Source organism: Vulpes vulpes, chromosome 1, assembly GCF_048418805.1.
Source record: "Vulpes vulpes isolate BD-2025 chromosome 1, VulVul3, whole genome shotgun sequence".
Lineage (NCBI taxonomy): Eukaryota > Metazoa > Chordata > Mammalia > Carnivora > Canidae > Vulpes > Vulpes vulpes.
Genome location: NC_132780.1, coordinates 127904695 through 127924579, shown reverse-complemented (window position 1 = coordinate 127924579; position 19885 = coordinate 127904695). Strand labels below are relative to the sequence as shown.

General features: G+C 50.3%; 1 protein-coding gene across 1 annotated transcript; it reads right to left on the bottom strand.

The window, feature by feature from the left end:
• Nucleotides 1-431: 431 nt before the first annotated feature.
• Nucleotides 432-18317, bottom strand: APOD (apolipoprotein D). Its single transcript, XM_072726456.1, has 5 exons — nucleotides 18085-18317; nucleotides 14452-14580; nucleotides 6698-6819; nucleotides 3737-3825; nucleotides 432-920 (listed from the first exon to the last, which is right to left on the bottom strand). Exons 1-5 carry the CDS (start codon nucleotides 18124-18126, stop codon nucleotides 685-687), a joined length of 618 nt encoding a protein of 205 aa, XP_072582557.1. The 5' UTR covers nucleotides 18127-18317; the 3' UTR covers nucleotides 432-684.
• Between the last annotated feature and the right edge of the window lie 1568 nt (nucleotides 18318-19885).

Here is a 19885-nt window from a genome sequence, read left to right as displayed (position 1 = left end):
ACTCTCTCCCCAGCTCTGCCTGCTTTTATGTCCTGTGCTTTGTCATGCTGCCCACTGAGCAGAGGGCACTTGGCTCCTCTTCTCAAATACTGTCATCCCCAAGAGTGTTACCTGCCTATCTCTTATCTCATGGGACAAAATAAGTTGTGACAGCTGTCCGGTAACATCAAAGACCATGAAGGTGACTATAGTTAGTACCTTTTACAGTGTTTTCAAAAAACCCAAATGATTCCGCCTAAAGGAGTGCCCACTGCAGGACGGGGACACCTGGATAGGCCACCCACAAGAGGCCTTTGCCATCAGCTTTCCCCTTCCAGAAACAGAATTGCTACCTTCCTACTGCGCAGCGCTTAGTTTCTTTCAACAGAAGTGTTCGAGGATCTCCAAACATCAGCTTATAATTAAAACCCCATAATAATCAATTCAGAATCTACTGTGAGCACAGCAGGTCAGCAACAAGTTTATTATTAGACGGGCAGGGTAACAGGGTGGTGCATGGCTAAGTGTTTGGGCCAACTTTCCTTGACTTTCTCTCCATGGGCTTCCTCTGTCCAATTTCCCTTCGGTGTTTGCAACGGTTTGCCGAGGTCGGTCGATCTTTATGGGGGGTGGAGGCGGGGCGGGGGGGGGGAAGCAAAGCAAAAGAAGTAACGTGGAGTGAACACGGGTTCCCCCTCGAGCCTCTCACAGCGACTCGGGGCAGTTCACCTGATCTGTGATAGTCATTTTCTCGATGTCAATGTCATTAGAGGTCAGGATATCTTTCAGATAGGTCACTGTTTCTGGAGGGAGATAGGGGTTTCTTCCCAAGATCCAAACATGATCCATGTGAAAAAGCCAGACGATTGTGGTGCAGGAGTACACGAGGGCGTAGTTCTCGTAGTCGGTGGCCAGGACCCAGTATGGAGCTGATGGCATCACTGAGGACCAGAGGAGGGACATTAAGCATTAAGAAGGACCAGGGCAAGAGGAACCTTCCTCTCCAGACTCTGGAAGCCAGGGTCCTGGTCCTTCTATATTAGTGGCTCTTAAATCTGGCTTCATATGGGAATCCTATGGGAGCTTTGAAAAAGCTCCTCGGCCACCTCCCTCCAGGCCTCCCCAGATTCTGATGTGGAGGTGGTTGGTACCCCTGAAGGCTCCCCCGTGATTCCCACGTGCAGCCAGAGCTCAGAGCCATCATTCTAGATCCTTCCTCCCTCCCTGGTAACAGGTCGGTCTGTAGGAGGCCGGGCTCTTAGCACGAGTACCAGTGGAGATGCCACTTAGCTAAGTAGAGTCAAGAACACGAGGTCAGAGGCCCCAGGCTTTCCACTCAGTACTTCCCAGCTTCCTCTAGAATCTGCCTGGGGAAGGAATTAAGGGCTAATGTCCCTTTGTTGGTTTTCCTGTGTGACCTTCAAAAACTCCCCTGTTCTTAAGAATATGGTCAATCAGATGGTAAGAGGTTTACTCTTCCTCACAAAGGGCCTACAAAGATGCACTGATTGACATCTGTATAGTATCGAAAGCCCAGCCTTAAAGGGTCCTTAAGGAAAGAGAGGATTTACCTTCTCCATCTGAATCCAGAAACTGTGTTCTGTGAACTTACTACCTCCACAGCCAAGGTCCACAGTAAGGGAAACTCATAGCCCAACTTGTTAAAGTTAAGTAAAAAAAAAAATGGAGCCAAATGGGAGAAAGAAATGCGTGCTGACCTCATACGAACCAAAGATTTGGACACATATGCAGTCACGTGAGGTGTGCTTTCCTGGGTTTCAAGCCTCCCACCTCCTCACTCAAAAATAATCCCTCTGACTGCCCGGCCAGACCAGATCTCAGCACTTGTGAATGACCATGAGAAGCCGGACAAAGGAGACGATGTGCAAGAGGCTAGGGCTTGGCTGGGTGTCAAGGACCCAACTGGTTGTCAGGATGACACCAGCGGCCTATCCAGATGCCCACCCAACACGGCCCCTCCTGGCTCTCACTTCTACCTGCCCATAAATATTTAAACAGAAGGACACTCAGAGGACATGTGGACAGAAGCCCGTGCGAGGCTGTAGGGCCCGTACCGAGCCCTGTTTCTGACTTCCCTTTCTAGCACTGTTGCTGCCTGCCTGCCGGGCTCACCCACGCGGGCTCGTATTCGCCGTGGGTCCGCTACCTGTGGATTTCCACTGTGTGTTCCCAGCTGGACTGAGAGCTCCGCAGTGCTGCGTCGTGTCGTATGTCCTCCCACCTCCTCTGGTGAGGGCATCATGCCCCAGCTGCACACAGCCAGGCATTCACATGCGGTCTTCCTCCCACAGGGTCTAGCTCTCAAGATACATTTACCCAGACATTTCCTCTTAGCGAAGAAACCTTCCATGTCTCTGTATTAGAAAACCCCAACAGCCTCCTACTGCTTCTGGAAGGCTCTTCAACCCATTAACATGGCTTTTGAGGCTCGGCCCTGTCTTGTCTCACATTCCATGTACCTGCCCCCATCTTCCAGGTCCTCTCTCGGGGCCTTTCCTTACGCCTTTCTTGCACTCAGGGCAGCCTTTCCTGTAAGTCTCACACATCCTGGAAGACCCAATGCAAACGTCTGGTCCCTTCCACTGGAATAAATCTCTTCCTCCTCTGCTTGCCCTGCCGGCAGCTCCTGCCTCTTCTAGCTCCTGTTGCAGCCTTCCTTCGGAAGGTTGTACCCGTAATATTTGGCCTCCACTCCCATCCCCATCCTTCATGAGAGTTTAAAGTCCTACATTTTAGTCCCAGGTCTCCAGTGACCTTGCCTACATCATCTAGCTTTTCTGCACTTTGACTTTCTTATTTGTAAGAATAAACGAGAGAAACTGACACGTATAATGCCCCCCATGGTTCATAGGGCACACGCCACACCACTTATCTTTGCAACACTGGGCGCAGAAGTGAAGTTGGCTGCCCATGGTCACGTGTGTGGGAAGAGCTACTTTCATCTCCCAGCATTCCTATTTTGGTCTATCAAATCAGAGCTTCCTCTCTGCTCCACTCCGGGGTCTTGCTGGGGGTAGGAGGTGGCGATTCCTCTGCAGCTGTGACTTCAGTGTCTGCCACTTGGTGGGGAGAGGGACCCTCAAGCACTCCCAGCATTAGGAAATCTCACGTTTCTGAGCTGGCTTCTTCAGCGTGTCTACATCAACAGGAAAGCCAGTGTTTGGTGCTTCCTCTGTTGCCTGTGTTCATTCCTCAGTTAGACCAAGGCTCCGAGGGCAAATGCCTGGGACCGGATATCCCTCGGGGAACCCCACGGTGTGGCGAGAAAGTGGCAGACAGAGCCAGGGCTCAAACTTACCTTCACTCTTGTCATCTCCTGCTTCCAAGCTTTTGCACCCATCACTTGTTATGCTAATAATACCACTACTAACTACTAATTTTTCAGGCTTCCCTTTCCTCTGGGAAACAAGACAGGACTAGGTCTCTTACTGCTCAGGCCCGATGTGCTGCAATCTGTGCTTCCTCCATAGAAACATGGTAGTTTTTATACTAAATTGTGGGGGCACTTGTCCGTATCCACACTGGGGTGCAAGCCCCCCTGGGACAGGAGCCAGCTCTGTCTTGCTGATCAGCACATCTCCGGTGCTCAGCACTGAGCTTGGCATGTAGTAGGTGCTTGACAAATAATTATGTATTAAGTCACTCAGATGTGACAGGAGTACTCCAACCCAGGGCTGCAGCCTTCAGTTTGCATATCTCCTGTCCCTGAAACCTTCCAAGAGAAGTGAATACTTACACCAGAAAAACTTAACTCCCAGCTTGGCAGGCTCTGTAAGGTTGCCCTGGGTGGCTTCGCCTTCGATTTGATTCACGGTGCCATCAGATCTGCAATGAGTTCAAACAAACCAAAAACCCTTAACTCATTGGAAGCCACAAATCAATGAAAGGCAAGATCTGTGACACCAAGGAGCAGGGGCTCAAGGCTGTGGTTTCTAGTCGGGAAGGTTCTGTCCCCTTTCCTTTGTCACCGTCTCTGAGACTCAAGCGAGGAAGAAGGCCTAGGAGTGAGAGGAAGCGACGACTGAAATGCTCTAGGACTGGATCGTATATTAGGCCCCTGCGCTTTAGGACTGCTTTTTAAGTTTTGCAAGACCACTTCCTGCTCTCAGTCTCCAGAAGGAGGGAGTGAAAGACAAGGGGAAACCAACAGAAGAACCCAAAGCACTGAGAAGATTCGCCTCTTGAAAAATGAGACGGAGCCAAAGGAGAAAACAAGGTCTGATGTGATTACTGAGAGGCTGGGGGTCGGCAAGCTCGCCCCGCTCCTGGGGTGTCAGTGACGTCACAGGACTCCGTGTGTCCCATACAGGTGAACGTTCGCCGAGCTCCGAGGCCCCTATCCGGCCCACGCAGCCCCTGCCTGAGTGCGGGCCACCTGCTGCAGGCCGCAGGCCGGGGAGGCGGCAGTGGGGAGGCACCTGTGACGCTCAGAGGCACTGAATGGGGAGAAGTGCACGTCTTCCGGTGCCGCCTGACACTCGAGTGGCAGGGCCATTTCTGTCTAGGGGTCTAGGACTGGTGGCCCTGGGTCGCATGAGGCACTTGTGCCCTTTTGCAGGGAGCTGGCTCCGCTTCGGGGGAGCGCGCCGGGACCCCTGGGCCTGGGCCTGGGCCAGAGGGCGAAGGCCTGGGCTACACCTGAGGAGGGCGAGGAGGGCGCTCCCGGGCCCGGGGCCCTTCCTAGGAGGCTGTCGGCCGCCTGTCCGTCCCTGGAAGGCAGCCCGAGGCGGGGCAGAGGAGGCCTCGGGGAAGGGTGGGCAGGGGGAGGCGCTGCTGCAGGCCAGGCCTGAGGGGAACACGCAGGCTGTCCCCACGGACGCCGTCCCTCGTCGGCTGTTTGGCCCGAACAGTTCCAAGGCGCCGTCTGGTCCTAATAAACTCAGGGTCAGTTCATGGAGAAAACGCGTCTGTGTGTTCAGGCTGAGCGGGTGACAGATGGGTCGTGCTTCCTCAGGGTTACCCGCAGCCAACGCCGCGTGTCGCCCGGCCCAGGCTTCCCAGGCCGCGAAGGAGGGTCCCCGGGGGTCGCCGGCTTACGGGGGGACACAGGCTTCGTCGCCCTGACTCCCTGACCAGGGATGGGCCCAGCGTCAGGAAGCGGCCGATCGGGCCGTGTCTGACCCTCGTCGCAGATCGGGACAACTCCTGGGGCGCAGCCTCGATGCGCCTGCACCCGGACCCGGTCGCCCTGCCCCGGCTCTGAGATAAGCCGGTCTCTCTCTCTCTCTCTCTCTCTCTCTCTCTCTGCCGCTAAGATGCAACTTCGCTCCTCGGATTCCTGCAGGGCCAGGGGCCACCCCGGGTCCGGCACAGAAAGCCTGGTGGGGACCAGGACGGTCCGCAAAGCCTCCCGGAGCCGCAGGGCCTTCCAGGCTGCGCCGTGGCTGTTTCCTTGGAGCCGACACAGTTCCCAGATCCCGCAGGGGACAGGAGGGACAGCCCCTGGTCCCAGCCCTCTCTCCCGGCGTCTGTTGTCTTCCACGTTCCCCTGCTCTCTGGGCCTGAACGTCGGCCTCGTTGCTTATAAGCGGTGTGGCCATCGGGCGAGTTCCCCTCCGCCCTGTGCCTCTGTTTCTTCATCTAGAAAAGTGGCCTTGCTAAGGGCCTCAGGGCCGGGAGGCGCGTGCTCGTTTACATACACATCCACCCAGGTGCACGCGTGCACATACACGTCCACTCACAGGATAGCGCCTTGCACGCAGGAAATGCTTAATACTTACCACTATTGTTTACTGTTGCTCTTATCTTTTTTTTTTAAGATTTTATTTATTTATTCATGAGAGACCAAGAGAGAGAGAGAGACAGAGAGAGAGACAGAGACCCAGGCAGAGGGAGAAGCAGGCTCCATGCAGGGAGCCCGACATGGGACTCGATCCCAGGACCCTGGAGGTCACGCCCTGGGCTGAAGGCAGGTGCTTAACCACGGAGGCCCCAGGCGTCCCTGCTCTTATATTTGTTGATGGAAGGTAGGTAGGAGCTCTTCCTGGGGCATTTTTAAAGTTTATGTTTGCTTTCTAAAGTATGAATTTTTCTATCAAATAGAAATCGGTTAGAAGCTCTCGGAAACAGAAAGGCGTCTTCCAGAGGCTGTCCTGTTCACAAACCCTAGAGTGTGGCTATGAATGTATTTGATTCTTGCTTAATGAGAACAGGCATCTTCTAGTCGTCACAGCTGTCTGGAGACGGAATGAATTGCCATGAGCAACCAGTCCCTGGGAGGGTTCAAGCCGAGCTGGATGCCCTGTCAGTAGATGAGGTAGAAAGAGCTTCTCTCTTGGTTTGGAGATCAGATCAGATCAAAGTCTTGCTTGCCCTTTGCTACCCGCATGTCTGTTTTGCAAGGAGAGCAGGAACCCTGCAGTTTGGATTCCCTTTGAGTCCCCAGTACCTTTTACAGGGCACACACACAACAGGCCCAGAATAAGTGTAAGTGCTCGCCGGGAACACACAATACAGTAAGTACACAATACAGTAAGATGCCCAGCAAGAGGTCTTGCAAATAAGCGAGTGGCTTCTAGTCCCCACCATCCTGCCGGCCAAAAGCCTTCGTCTCAGGACCTGCTGCGAGCAGTCAGTGCAGACGCAGCCACATCTGCCTCCCCACTGAGCTAGGCCGCAAGGACACCCAGTCACCCGGGGACAGCTCTCGGCAGGCTGGCTCCGGGACCGTGTTGCTTTTGAAACCGCAGCCACTCACCTCAACTCCTGGTTTATCACTTTGATGTTTCCGTTTTCCATTAGCGAATAGTTGGCTTGGATGCAACTTCCCTTCTCAAAGCTCACTGGGATCTTCTCAATTTCGTACCATCGTCCAAGATACTGCAGAGATAACAATAAGCAGAGAAAACCCTGTGGCTCTCTGGGGACCTGCTAACTCTTCCCTATTGTCGTCTTTTAGAGCAGAGCCCTTTCCTGGGGAAACCACGCAAAAAGGGCTGCACTGTTCCCGACAGCAACTGAGCAAGATATTGATTCAAATGAGAGTAAGTGAGTCGGATTTGCAGGCATTGGTCGAATGCCACATTTTATTCCTAAAGTGACCTTTATTTAGATGTGATGTCAGTGGGCCCTCCAGCCAAAATCTATGTGAAATTTTAGGCTCTGTAAAGGAGAGGGAGCGGTCCAGATGATGTAAGGTTCCATCTCATATATTTTGTGATTCTACGAGGCATCTTTGAATTGTGTGCAAAACCAGATATGGTCACTCTGGGGAACTGGGACTCCAGAGTTGGTTGATTCTCATCATAAGACCCCGGACAGGGAGTTGGTCACAAAGGCTTTTAGCAAGTGATCAGGATTCAGAAGATTGAATTCATTCTTTCACTGGGGACTTGGTCTCCGTTCATAGCTTCGTGTACAGAGTCAACATTAAAGGAAGATAAATAAATAAAAATTAAAGAAATTTTAAAAAATTAAAAAAAAATAAAGGAAGTGTGCAATGGTGTGGGTGACGGTGAGGAGAGATAAGTACTTTCATGCATCCATGCACTGCCTTGCGTGGAGACTGCTCCAATTTACAACCTGCATGGGGGGCAATCTGACAATATCTAGCAAAGAAAATACATCTAGTGCATTTATGAGGTTATTTGATGCAGTGCTGTTTGTAAGAACAAAAGACAGGAAATTAGAGTCTACGTGAGCGTTCGTAGGGGACTGGGTACATAAATGTGTATGGCACACCATACAACCGAATGTTATATAGCCTCCTTTAAAGGAGTCACGCAACTATATCCAAGATGCATTCAATGGAAAAAAAGAGCTGGGTGAAAAATAAGAGTATATGGAAAATGGGGGGAAAGGTTATTATGTTCATTTTCTATTGCTGCTATAACAAATTCCACAAGCTTACAACACAAATTTATGGTCTCGTGGGTTTGTACATCAAGTGAGCTTGATTAAAATCAAGGTGTTGGCAGGACTGTGTTCCTTTCTAGGGGGTTTAGGGGACTCTGTCTTCTTGCCCTGTCCACATTTTAGAGGCCACCCACATTCTTTGGCTGGTTGAACCCCTTCCTCCATCTTCAGAGCCAGCAAAAGCGGGTGAAATCCTTCTCACATCGCATCTCTCTTTCTCTTGTTCCATCATCACATCTCTCTGACCACAGCTGGGGAAAGTTCTCTGCTTTCAATAATTAGACTGAGCCCACTGGGTAATCCACGCTCTCTGGCCATCTCCAAGTCTATAACTTTATTCACATCAGCAAAATCCTCCTTTTTGTGGAAAGTAGCATATTCGCAGGTTCCAGGGATCAGGGTGTGGACATCATTCTGCCTACTGCACTTATGTGGGTATTTGTGTACGTATACACTATCTCCCAAATGATACACAATAAACTGTTTTTAACTGGTTGCTCCTAGGGAGGGACACTGAGGTAGGAGGGAACCAGGGGTAGGTTCAATGACAAAGAACTTGTCATTGAACATTCTTTGGCACCTTTAGAATTCGGACCCATGTGAATATATTTACTTAGTCAATATATTAATTGAAAAAATTTTAGAAACTTAAAAATCTATTACTCGGGGATCCCTGGGTGGCTCAGCGGTTCGGTGCCTGCCTTTGGCCCAGGGCGTGATCCTGGAGTCCCGGGATCAAGTCCCACATCGGGCTCCTGGCATGGAGCCTGTTTCTCCCTCTGCCTGTGTCTCTGCCTCTCTCTCTCTATCTGTGTCTATCATAAATAAATAAATCTTTAAAAAAAAAATCTGCTACTCAAAAAGTCAGAATTTGAACTGAGAGTGTACTGCAAACAGGTGGCAGTATTGCTTCAGTCACATGGCTCTTTGCTCAAACATATACCCTTATTTAAGGCCTAAATTTTCCACTCATTTATTACAGCACATCTTTCAATTAAAACCACTGAAATGAACACTCATTTAAAGCACCACCAAAAAATAAGGTTAAAGGTCAATTGGTTTCATAGGCATTCTCAACAAAAAAAGCTCCAATGTACACAGAGCATTTAAAATAGTTCTCTTATTGTTAAGGTGACTTTAGTGCTCCATAATTAAAACGGAGGAAGTGGATTTTCCAGAAAAGAAGAAACTCAGAGGTGGAAGATTTTTTTTTATGTCATGTTCCCTTATAATTTCATAATATTTTTGTGAAAGCCCTTTCATGTTTTTGGGTCTCAGTTTCTCTGCCCATATAAGGAGAATGCAATGTTTAAAAGGAATCCTGGAGGGGCACCTTGGTGGCTCACTGGGTTGGGTTTCTGACTCTTGATTTTGGTTTGGGTCATGATCTCAGGGTCGTGGAGCTCACTTGGGATTCTCTCTCTCTCTCTCTCCCTCTGCCGCTCCCCGTTTGTGTACACTCACTCTCACTCTCTCTCTTAAAAAGAGAGAGAGAGAGAGAGAGAAAGAAAGAAAAGAAAAGAAAAGAAAAGAAGAGAAGAGAAGAGAAAAGAAAAGAAAGAAAAGAAAAGAAAAGAAAAGAAAAGAAAAGAAAAGAAAAGAAAAGAAAAAAGAATCCTGGAAAGGAAATAGTAAAATGATCTCTATTTGCAGACAACAGGATTTTATGATAGAAAATCCTAAGGAATCTACACACACAAAAACTATTAGAACTAATAAATAAAATCAGCAAGGTTAACGGATACAAGATCAATATACAGAAATCAAATGAGTTTCTACACTTACAATGAAAACTCTGTAAATTAAATTATGAAAATTCCATTGACAATAGCATCAAAAGAATAAAATACTTATGAATAAACTGAACCAAAGAAACAACAAAACTTATACTCTGAAAAGTACAAAACATTGTTGAAAGAAATTAAAGAAGACCTAAGTAAATGGAAAGATAACCTATGTTCATGAATTGGAAGCCTTAAAATCTTTTTTTTAAAGATTTATTTATTTATTTATTATAGATGTAGAGAGAGAGAGAGAGGCAGAGACACAGGAGGAGGGAGAAGCAGGCTCCATGCCAGGAACCTGATGTGGGACTCGATCCCGGGACTCCAGGATCACGACCTGGGCCAAAGGCATGCGCCAAACCGCTGAGCCACCCAAGGATCCCCAAGTCTTAAAATTCTTAAGATGACAATATTCTCCAGATTGATCTAGATTCAGTGAAGTCTTTATTTAAAACAACAACAACAAAAATAAATAAAAAATAAAACAACAACAACAACAAAAACCCAACTCTGCTTCATTGTAGAAATTGACAAATGGATCCTAAAACTCATATGGAAATGCAAAGGACCCCGAATAGCCAGGACAAAGTTGAAGGCCTCATATTTTCTAATTTCAAAACTCACTCTAAAGCTATTGTAATCAATACTATATAGGGCTGGCCTAAGGACAGACATATAGAACAACAGAATAGAATTGAGAGTCCAAAGATAAACTCTTACATATATGGCCAATTGATTTTCAGCAAGGATGCCAAGACTATTTGGTTGGGGAAAGAACAGTCTTCTCAACAAATAGCTCTGGGACAATTGAATATTTATTAGCAAAATAGTCAAGTTGGACTTCTATATCACATTATATACAAAGTTTAACTTAAAATTGATGACAAACTTTAAAACTATGAATCTCTTATAAGAAAATACGGAAATAAATCTTCATAACCTTGCATTAGGCAATGATTTATTTATTTTTATTTAATTTTTAAAGATTTTTAAATATTATTTGAGAGAGAGTGTGTGAGAGAGAGCAAGATCATGAGGGTGAATGGGTAGAGGGAGAGCATACTCTCCACTGAACAGGGGGCCTGACTCGGGATTTGATCCCAGGACTCTGGGATCATGACCTGAGCCAAAGGCAAACACTAACTGACTGAGCCACCCAGGTACCCAGGCAATGATTTTCTAGATACCAAAAGCACAAGCAACAAAAAGCAAGATAAATTGGATCTCATTACTGTTAAAAACCTTTATGCTGTCAATAAAGTGAAAAGACAATTCATGGGGGGAAATATTTGCAGATCATGTTTCTGATAAGAGACTTGTGTCTAAAGCATATAAAGAACTCTCAGAGCTTGGGGCACCTGGGTGGCTCAGCAGTTGAGCGCCTGCCTTCGGCTCAGGGCCTGATCCTGGTCCTGGGATTAAGTCCCACAGCATCGGGCTCCCTGCAGGGAGCCTGCTTCTCCCTCTGCCTGTGTCTGCCTCTCTCTCTGTGTCTCTCATGAATAAATAAATAAATCTTAAAAAAAAAAAAGAACTCTCAGAGCTCAATAATTAAAAGATAAATAACCCAATTAAAAGTTGAGCAAAGGAGTCAGACATTTCTCAAAAAAAGATATACAAATGGATACTAAACACATGAAAAGATGCTCAATGTCATTAACCATCGGGGAAATGCAAATCATAACCACAGGGAGAAACCACTTCTTTGCCACTAAAACTTTGAGGTATACTATAATTAAAAGATGGCAATAACAAGTATGGGGAAAGCTATGGAGAAATTGGTGTTAGACACTGCTGATGGGAATATAAAATGGTGCACGCAGCTGTTTTGGAAAACAGTCTGGCTGTTTCTCAAAAGGCTAACCTGGAGTTACCATATAACCTAGCAATTCTACTCCTAAGTGTGTGCCCAGGAGAACCGAAAATAGATGTCCACAAAAAAACTCCCACAAACACAAACACAAAAACCTTGTACGTGGATGCTTATAGCAGCATTATTCCTCATAGTTAAAAAGTGTAAACAGCCCAAATGATGAACAGATGAATAACATGTGGCTTTATCCATGCAGTAGGATATTATTTGCCAGTGAAAAGGAAGGAAGTACAGATACATGGTACATGGATGAGCCTTGAAAATATTATGCTGAGTAAAAGGAATCAGTCACAAAAGAGCACATACTGTATGATCCCATCTCTATGAAATGTTCAGAATAAGCAAATCCATAGAGACAGAGAGCTGGTTGTCTGGGACGGGGGTCAGGGTGGGGGAGAATGGACAGTGACTGTGGCTAAGGATGATGAAAATATTCTAAAATTGATTGTGGAGGGCAGCCCGGGTGGCTCAGTGGTTCAGCCCCACCTTCAGCCCAGGGCCTGATCCTGGAGACCCCGGATAGAGTCCCACGTTGGGCTCCCTGCGTGGAGCCTGCTTCTCCCTCTGCCTGTGTCTCTGCCTCTCTCTCTCTCTGTCTCATGAATAAATAAATAAAATCTTTAAAAATAAAATAAAATTGATTGTGGTGATGGTTTCATAACTCTGCGATTATACGAAAAACCCAATGAAAGTGAACGTTAAGCCGGTGAACTATATGGCTTATATCCCAATAAAACTTTTTTTTTAGACATCCTGCTTTACTCCTCAAAGGACTTTTGTAAATATAGATCAATTATCATTTTTGAAGTGTCTTCGGATTTTTACCCTCACATTGAAATATAATTCAAGTTCCTGATTTTTTTCGGGAAAGACTCCCGTGCCTTAGCAGGATTACCTGAATAAAGGGACGGGCCCATCATAGTTCCGGAGTAAGGCAAGGTGGACTGTGCTGTGTGTCTCCTTTCTTCCCTCCCCGGGGTGACTGCTGACAGTGCTCCTTCCCCACAGCCCTCAGGCTCTGAGCTGTCCTCCCTCACTCCTCTATCTAATCCATCCCTGCAGGGTCCCAACACTCATTCACACTGAGGAGTGGGTGACTGATAACTTTAATATTACTCATGACGAGTCCTGCCTGTTACAAACGATCCAAACTTTCTATGAAGGAGAAAATGTCTTAAGAGGGAGATTCTAAAAAAAAAAAAAAAAAAAAAAGAGGGAGATTCTAAGGGCGCCTGGGGGGCTCAGGGGTGGAGCGCCTGCCTTGGGCCCAAGGCGTGACCCCGGGGTCCCGGAATTGAGTCTTGCATTGAGCTCCCTGCATGGAGCCTGCTTCTCCCTCTGCCTGTGTCCCTGCCTCTCTCTGTGTCTCTCATGAATAAATAAATAAGATCTTTAAAACCAGCCCCCCCCCCCCCCGAAAAAGAGGGAGCCCCTGGGCGAGTGTCCTGAGCGGTGGAAGTGCTTCCCCTGGGCCGGTTGACTCTGCTGTTCCCTGCACCTGTGCACGTACTGGCAGCAAGGCTGGGCCTGAGCCCAGGAAGGACGCAGGTGCGGGGTCTGGTCATGTGGGTGTTTCCTGAGCAGGTGCCTAGCAAGTGTCTTGGGGAGGCCTGGCCCCTTCCAGGCCCTGCGTGAGCAATTCGTGGGCGCCCTGCACCTGGGGAAGGCAGTTCTGGGTCCCGCTGTGCATGCACTGGCTGGGAGGCCCGGGTGGGCCGCGAGCTCTCCAGGCTCAGCTGCTTGGGGCACAGAAGGCGGGAGCAGCCCCAGCGCCCCCCCCCACCCCCGGCCTGCCTCGGCCTCCGGGGACAGCCCCCCCACCCCGCCCGCACCGCGACCTCGGCCTGAGGCTTTGCGGGCCCCGCGGGGAAGGCAGGGCCGCTCCCCTGGCGCCGGGCCCAATCCGGGCGCCGCGCACATCCTCGGGGCCCGCAGGGGGCCTGTGGTCCGCAGGGGACGCAGCACCTGTGCTGCCCCGGGCTTGGCCGTTTCGCAGGTGCGCTCGGTGCCTCCCGGGGGCCCGCCCCAAGCCCTGCGCTCCCGTCGGGGGGGTCCCGGAGGGATGCGGACCCGCAGGGGAGCGGAGCGGAGCCCGGGGGGGGGGGGGTATCCCGGGGGATGCGGACCCGCAGGGGAGCGGAGCGCAGCCCGGGGGTGGGGTCCCGGGGGATGCGGACCCGCAGGGGAGCGGAGCGGAGCCCGGGGGGGGCGGGTATCCCGGGGGATGCGGACCCGCAGGGGAGCGGAGCGGAGCCCGGGGGGGGGGGGTATCCCGGGGGATGCGGACCCGCAGGGGAGCGGAGCGGAGCCCCGGGGGGTGGGTCCCGGGGGATGCGAACCCGCAGCGGAGCCGAGCCCGGGGGGGGGGGGTGTCCCGGGGGATGGGACCCGCAGCGGAGCCGAGCCCGGGGCGGGGGGGGGTTCCGGGGGATGCGGACCCGCAGGGGAGCGGAGCGCAGCCCGGGGGTGGGGTCCCGGGGGATGCGGACCCGCAGGGGAGCGGAGCGGAGCCGGGGGGGGGGGGGGTGTCCCGGGGGATGGGACCCGCAGCGGAGCCGAGCCCGGGGCGGGGGGGTTCCGGGGGATGCGGACCCGCAGGGGAGCGGAGCGGAGCCGGGGGGGGGGGGGGGGGTGTCCCGGGGGATGGGACCCGCAGCGGAGCGGAGCGCAGCCCGGGGGTGGGGTCCCGGGGGATGCGGACCTGCAGGGGAGCGGAGCGGAGCCCGGGGTGGGGGGTCCCGGGGGATGCGGACCTGCAGGGGAGCGGAGCGGAGCCCGGGGGGTGGGGTCCCGGGGGATGGGACCCGCAGCGGAGCCGAGCCGGGGGGGGGGGGGGGTGTCCCGGGGGATGCGGACCCGCAGCGGAGCCCCGGGGGGGGGGGGGTCCCGGGGGATGGGACCCGCACCCGAGCCGAGCCCCGGCCCCGCGGCCCCGCCTACCTTGTGCACATCGAAGTTCTCCTGCACCGGCGGCGTCGGGCATCTCCCCAGGTGGAAGGCCTGACCGTCTGCGGCGGGGAAGAGGCCGGCCAGCGCGGGGAGCAGCAGCAGCGCCGTCAGCATCCTGGGCTGTGGGGGACCTGGGTCAGGGGACCCTCCGCAGGGCCGCGGGGCTCCATCCCCAGGGCGCGACCCCCGCCCCGGCCCCCGCCCTCCGACCCCGCGGAGCCCGCTGGGCTGCAGCTCCTGGGCCTGCCTGCTGGCCCCGCCGCCTCCTGCCCTGCGCTGCTCGGGCGGGCGCCCGGGAGCCCGGCGGGGTCACGCGCAGGTGCAGGGGGCGCGGGGGGCCAGGCGGAGGCCAGCGGGGTCCGCGGAGCCAGGGAGGCGGTGGAGGTGAAGGTGCGCGATGTGCGGGGCCTCAGGAGCCTCCCAAGGGGGCCGCACCCCCCCCCAGGCCGGAGGCCCCAACAGGCCAAGTGCGGGGACCCCCCCCTCCCGGGCCCCAGCTGGTCTGAGGCTGCTTTGTCCCACACCCAGCAGAACCGAACCGTGTCCACTTTACGTCCAGTCTCCCCGTCTATTAACTGCAAATGATGATCATTCCGACCTCACGAAGTTTTACAAGAATTAAATGAGATGCTATGGAGAGAGCAGGTAGGACTGTGTCCCACACAGGCAAAGAAAGGGCTTCAGGAATGCTAGTTACATGTTACCATGAAAAGCGGAAACAGCGAATTATTTCCTGAATTTCGTTTTGGCCTTCTGTTGGGGATGTTTTTTCATAGACATGCATTTATTTTAATTAATTAATTAATTAATTAATTCGTCCCTGCACAGACGGGGACACGGATGTGCATTCACCCAGAGGAGGACCGGGAGCTGGCGGCAGGCATTCCGGCCCAAGCACCCCTCCCTGCCTCTTGCCCTGACTGTTCTCTCCCTTGGGACTCCTTGCCTGTAGCTGCACAGGAGCCATCTCCAGCTCCCTTTCTCCCTCTCAGTGAAGAGGACGGAATCAATGCAAGCAAAATGTTCTCAGATCTGAGCATTTAAAAGGATGTGTCATAACACGAATAACTATAACCACTTTATTATGGTTAAACCTCCAAATAACCTTTAATAATCAATAGCTTTTCTTCTGGAGGTTTCTTTGCCCCGTTTTCAAAGGAACAGTTACATAATGAGCAAAGCTGCCAGCTGGGGGCGGGGTGGGGGGGCGCAGGGTGGTTGGTGAGCCTCCCTTGAGCAAGCCAAGTCTGTGGTGGGACGCTGCCTTCTGAGAGTCCATTTCCCATCAGCTCCTACCACCATGTACACAACACCTGTCCTTTAACCTTATGGGAGATGATGGATTCGCCTGAACTTAGAAACATTCACACATTTCCGAGAAATTCTTAGAATCATGGAGCTTTACTCTTGGCCTTCCGTAGGCTCCAAGCTTGGTGCCTTGCCCAGAAGATCCAACCTCAAAGGATGGTCACACATTATGTACGTTCTACAGGACTTCCCAAACTGGCAGGAATTGAGGGGTCCTTTACCCACACCCCGAGCCCGCAGGTGTACGGATGGCAGCTGAGTACCAGAAGAGGCAGAGAGCCGGGACTCGGGTGCCATTGCCAGCTGTCCGTCCGGCAGCGACTGTGAGCCGTGTTTCCCTCTGTACCCCACCTTTGGTGGCTTTCGATAAACGCCTCCCTCCCTAACCTGCTGAGTCTCATCTCACCAGTGACAGTTACAGCAAAAGTCAGTTCCATGGCTTCCTCTGACAAATATCTTATTAGAGAATGCTCTATTGTGGGCTGAACCTGTGCTTTAGCTCCGTAGGAGGATTTCATAGCAAGGCTAATTCTTGCTCGCATCTCTTCCAAAGATGCCTCTTTATTGAAGTAGTTTCATTCCTATGGTTAAAACTTTTTGTGAGAGAGAGGTTGATGGCATCCCTAATTTCCAGGCCCCTTCCGTGCCGGTTCACCCCACACTTAGTGAGCATCTGCGGAAGGTGAGGCAGGAGGGAAAGGACTCGGGAGACCAGGTGAGCAAAGTAAAGCCATTTCAGTTTTAGGCTGTTTAACCTAAGGGTCGGCAGGTCATAAAAAGAATTACAAGATCTGACTCACGGAAGACCGTGAGACCCCACTCTCTCCGGCAGTAAAGCCACAGAGGTCAGACATTCTTAAAATTGCTCCCTGTGGGTAATTTCACGATCCTAAAACAATGGAATAACCAACCCCCCCCCCCCCGTAGTAAATGATAAAGCCAACGTTAATGAGTAAGCCCCTCCTTGTATGGTTAGCTAATTAAAAAAAAACTTATAAAACCCTTTATTAGAGGCGAAGTGGTGTCTTCTTCCTCAACTGGGAGGGGAGGCCTCTAAATGGCTTGCTCTTGAATTCTTTCCTATACAAAGCCGAGAACCCTCCCTCTGGGGCCTCAGCTCCATCCGACATCAAAGGTAAATGACATTATTAAAGTACACTTGTGAACTCGGGTATGTGTGACCTATATTTTTGCATCATCTTCTAATACTAATGGCAAGATTGCCTTAATGAGGGGAGTTTACATATTTTAAACATAAGTGTAATTTAGGTGCTATTTTAACTGAATATTAAGTTATTTAATAATAATTCTACTAAAGTTAAGGTGCATCCACGTTGGGCCAGCACTGACTCTGTGAACCGGTACTCACGCTCATTGAACTTCTCCACGGAGAAGCCCTGGCCTCAGTATTTAAATGTGCCACACACTGAATTGCCACAAGCCCTATATCTGGAAGGATCCTACATTGACGTTCTCTGTACTCAGTGGTGTTAATGTGCCCAGGCTATTTCCTGCTAGCTCTGCAGCCAGAACTTATGCCAGGTCTCCTGGGAGCCTGTTCTCTTAATACCTGCATCTTAGTGAGGACACAGTACTTGATTTCAAAGAGCAGCAGATCATTAAGTACTAGATTTTTAGATTTCACGTGATAAAACAAAACACATTTCCACAAGTAAATGGGTCTGAAAAAAACCCATTTCACTATTGGATCTAAGAAGAAAACATGTCACTTGACGGGATGAGCACTGGGAGTTTTTCTGTATGTTGGTAAATTGAACACCAATAAAAAATAAATTTATTATTAAAAAAAAAAGAAGAAAACATGTCTTTTGAAGAAAATATTTTGGGGTCATATTGTTAAACGCATTTTCTATTCACAGGATGAATTCCAGTTCACTTTTCAGTTACTTTTTACTGTAATTCCCAGTTGGATGACCACTCCCTGAGACTTCATCCAGCACAGCATCGCATAGGGAACCTTTTCTTATTGTTTCTGTAGCACAAAAGAGGTTGCATAGGGCAAGCGGAAGACTTGGAGGTGAGTCAACATTGGGCTGGCACCACAGGCCTGGCGTCTGGCGGCGGTCTTCCCTTAGACTTATAGCTTGGGATAGCTGACTGTCAATGTCATCACTGAAAAAGGCACCACTAGTGCCTACTCTGCAAGGGTGTTTGAGAAAAAAATGAGACCAAAGTTGCAGAGCAGCTGGCATGAACCCTCCACCGTGTTAGTCACTGTTTTTAGCTGAACAGTCAAGCCTGTCTCTATTTGAAGCATCATTCGTCATAAATGAAAATGAAAACCCCAGTACCTACCTTTTTTGTCAAGATGAAGGCAGTTTCCACATGCAAACTCATCCAAACGAGGATGCCTTCTTTTGTTGGCTGGCTTTTCCCAAGCTTTTTTATAAGCTTCGTGGGGTCATTGATGTTTAATTTTAATGCATGCCACACCCCCTCCAGCTCAGGAAGGCTGGCCTAAAAGCTTAGCTCTGTACCAAACACAAAGATGGGATGTTTTGTCCATCTCCCTCCCTCCCCCAATTTCCTTCACAGCTGCTCCCTGAAAAAGAAACAATGAGAGACTGTGTGTGTGAGATAGAGGGAAAGACAAAGTGCGTTTCATTCAAAACATCTTTTTTGCTGTGTGGATTTTCTAATTTAATTTTCTCAGTCAGAATGCACTTTTAAGTTCCAGGAAGATGAGTTGCAACATGTTTTCAAGCATCTGGTATTTATTTTTCATTTTTGTGTAAATGAAAGATCAACAATCTCATTTCCTGAAATGGAGCATGAATTTCCACCCCATGTGGTCCCGGCCTGGAGGCCTGGAATGCGGCTCAGGCAAAGGAGTGAAGGTTAAGAACCAGAGCTGGCTTTCTGTTTGATCCTGGACCAGCCACCCACTTCTCTGGGCCTGGGCGCCTCACTGTGAGGTAGACTGTCCTTTCTGCCTCCGCCGGACCTGCGCCTACAGGGCAGTTAGTGAGGGAAGAGCTGGGGCCAAGAGCTGAGAACGCCAAAGGTATCTCCTGCACCCTCAGGCCCTTCCCAGCAGCACCTTCTCTGCAGCATCTTCCTGCCTAGGGTGGCAGCGGGTTTAAGCTGCTCAATCCACAGAGGTTGGGCTGGGCCTCTTCTCTGTCTGTGGAATGAGCAGCGTTGGATTTTAGGACTTGGGTTCTATGCCTTTATGATAAGGCAGGAGGTGGTTTTTGTTTTTTATTTTTATTTTTATTATTTTATTTTATTTTTATTTATTTTATTTTTTGGTTTTTGTTTTTTAAAGATTTTATTTATTTGAGAAAGAGCGTGTGTGTGTGTGTGTGTGTGTGTGGACTCAAGCAGGGGGAGGGGCAGAGGCAGAGGGCGAAGCAGACAACTGCTGAGCAGGGAGCCCCCCCCCGTGGGGCTAGACCCCAGGACCCTGAGACCATGACCTGAGGGGAACCAGCAGATGCTTAACCAACTGAGCCACCCAGGCGCCCCAAGGCAGATGCTTTTAGGACGCGGATAGGACAGTACCTTTGTAGTAGACTTCTATTCCCAAATAAAATGCATTCTCCAATGTCTAAGCAATAGAGAGAAACTTCTAGCGCCAGGCCTTATAAACATGAAAAGCAACAGGAAGAACAAAAGTGAATCCTTGACATGCCAGACCAGGAGAGCTCATTCTCTGGGATGTTCCTTACCTTTTCAAGAAAAGGAGAAATTCTGATTTCGTTCAGGGCCCTGACTTGCCGGGCTCCTCTAAGGCTTGCCCTCAGAGCTCTGCTGGCCCTCTGCCTCCCTCCTTCCATGTCCTTGCTCAAATGTCACCTCCTTTAGAAGGCCTTCCTGACCTTTGAAAAACAGTACTCCTGTCACTACCATTTTACCTGCTTTGTTATAGCTTTACCTGAAATTATACCCCTGATTTTATGTATTTTTTGCTAATTGTGTTTGCCCACTAGTGTATAAGCTCCGCAAGTGCAGAGAATTCGTCTCACCGACTCATTGCTGTACCCTCAGTGCAAGACCACGTCATAAGCACTCAATAAATTGGATGGAAGGGATCTATCTATTCGAATTTACTGAGGGGCGTGTGGCTGGCTCAGTCCGTAGAGCATGTGACTCT

What these genes read in the sequence shown, in the direction of transcription:
- APOD (XM_072726456.1), bottom strand. Translation starts at nt 18,126, where the DNA reads ATGAGTTTGCATGTGGAAACTGCCTTCATCTTGACAAAAAAG. An exon ending in GTGATAAACCAGGAGTTGAG is followed by an intron (nt 3,826 to 6,697) that starts GTGAGTGGCTGC and finishes AACTCATTGCAG; the next exon opens with ATCTGATGGCACCGTGAATC. An exon ending in GGGAGTTAAGTTTTTCTGGT is followed by an intron (nt 921 to 3,736) that starts GTAAGTATTCAC and finishes TCTGGTCCTCAG; the next exon opens with TGATGCCATCAGCTCCATAC.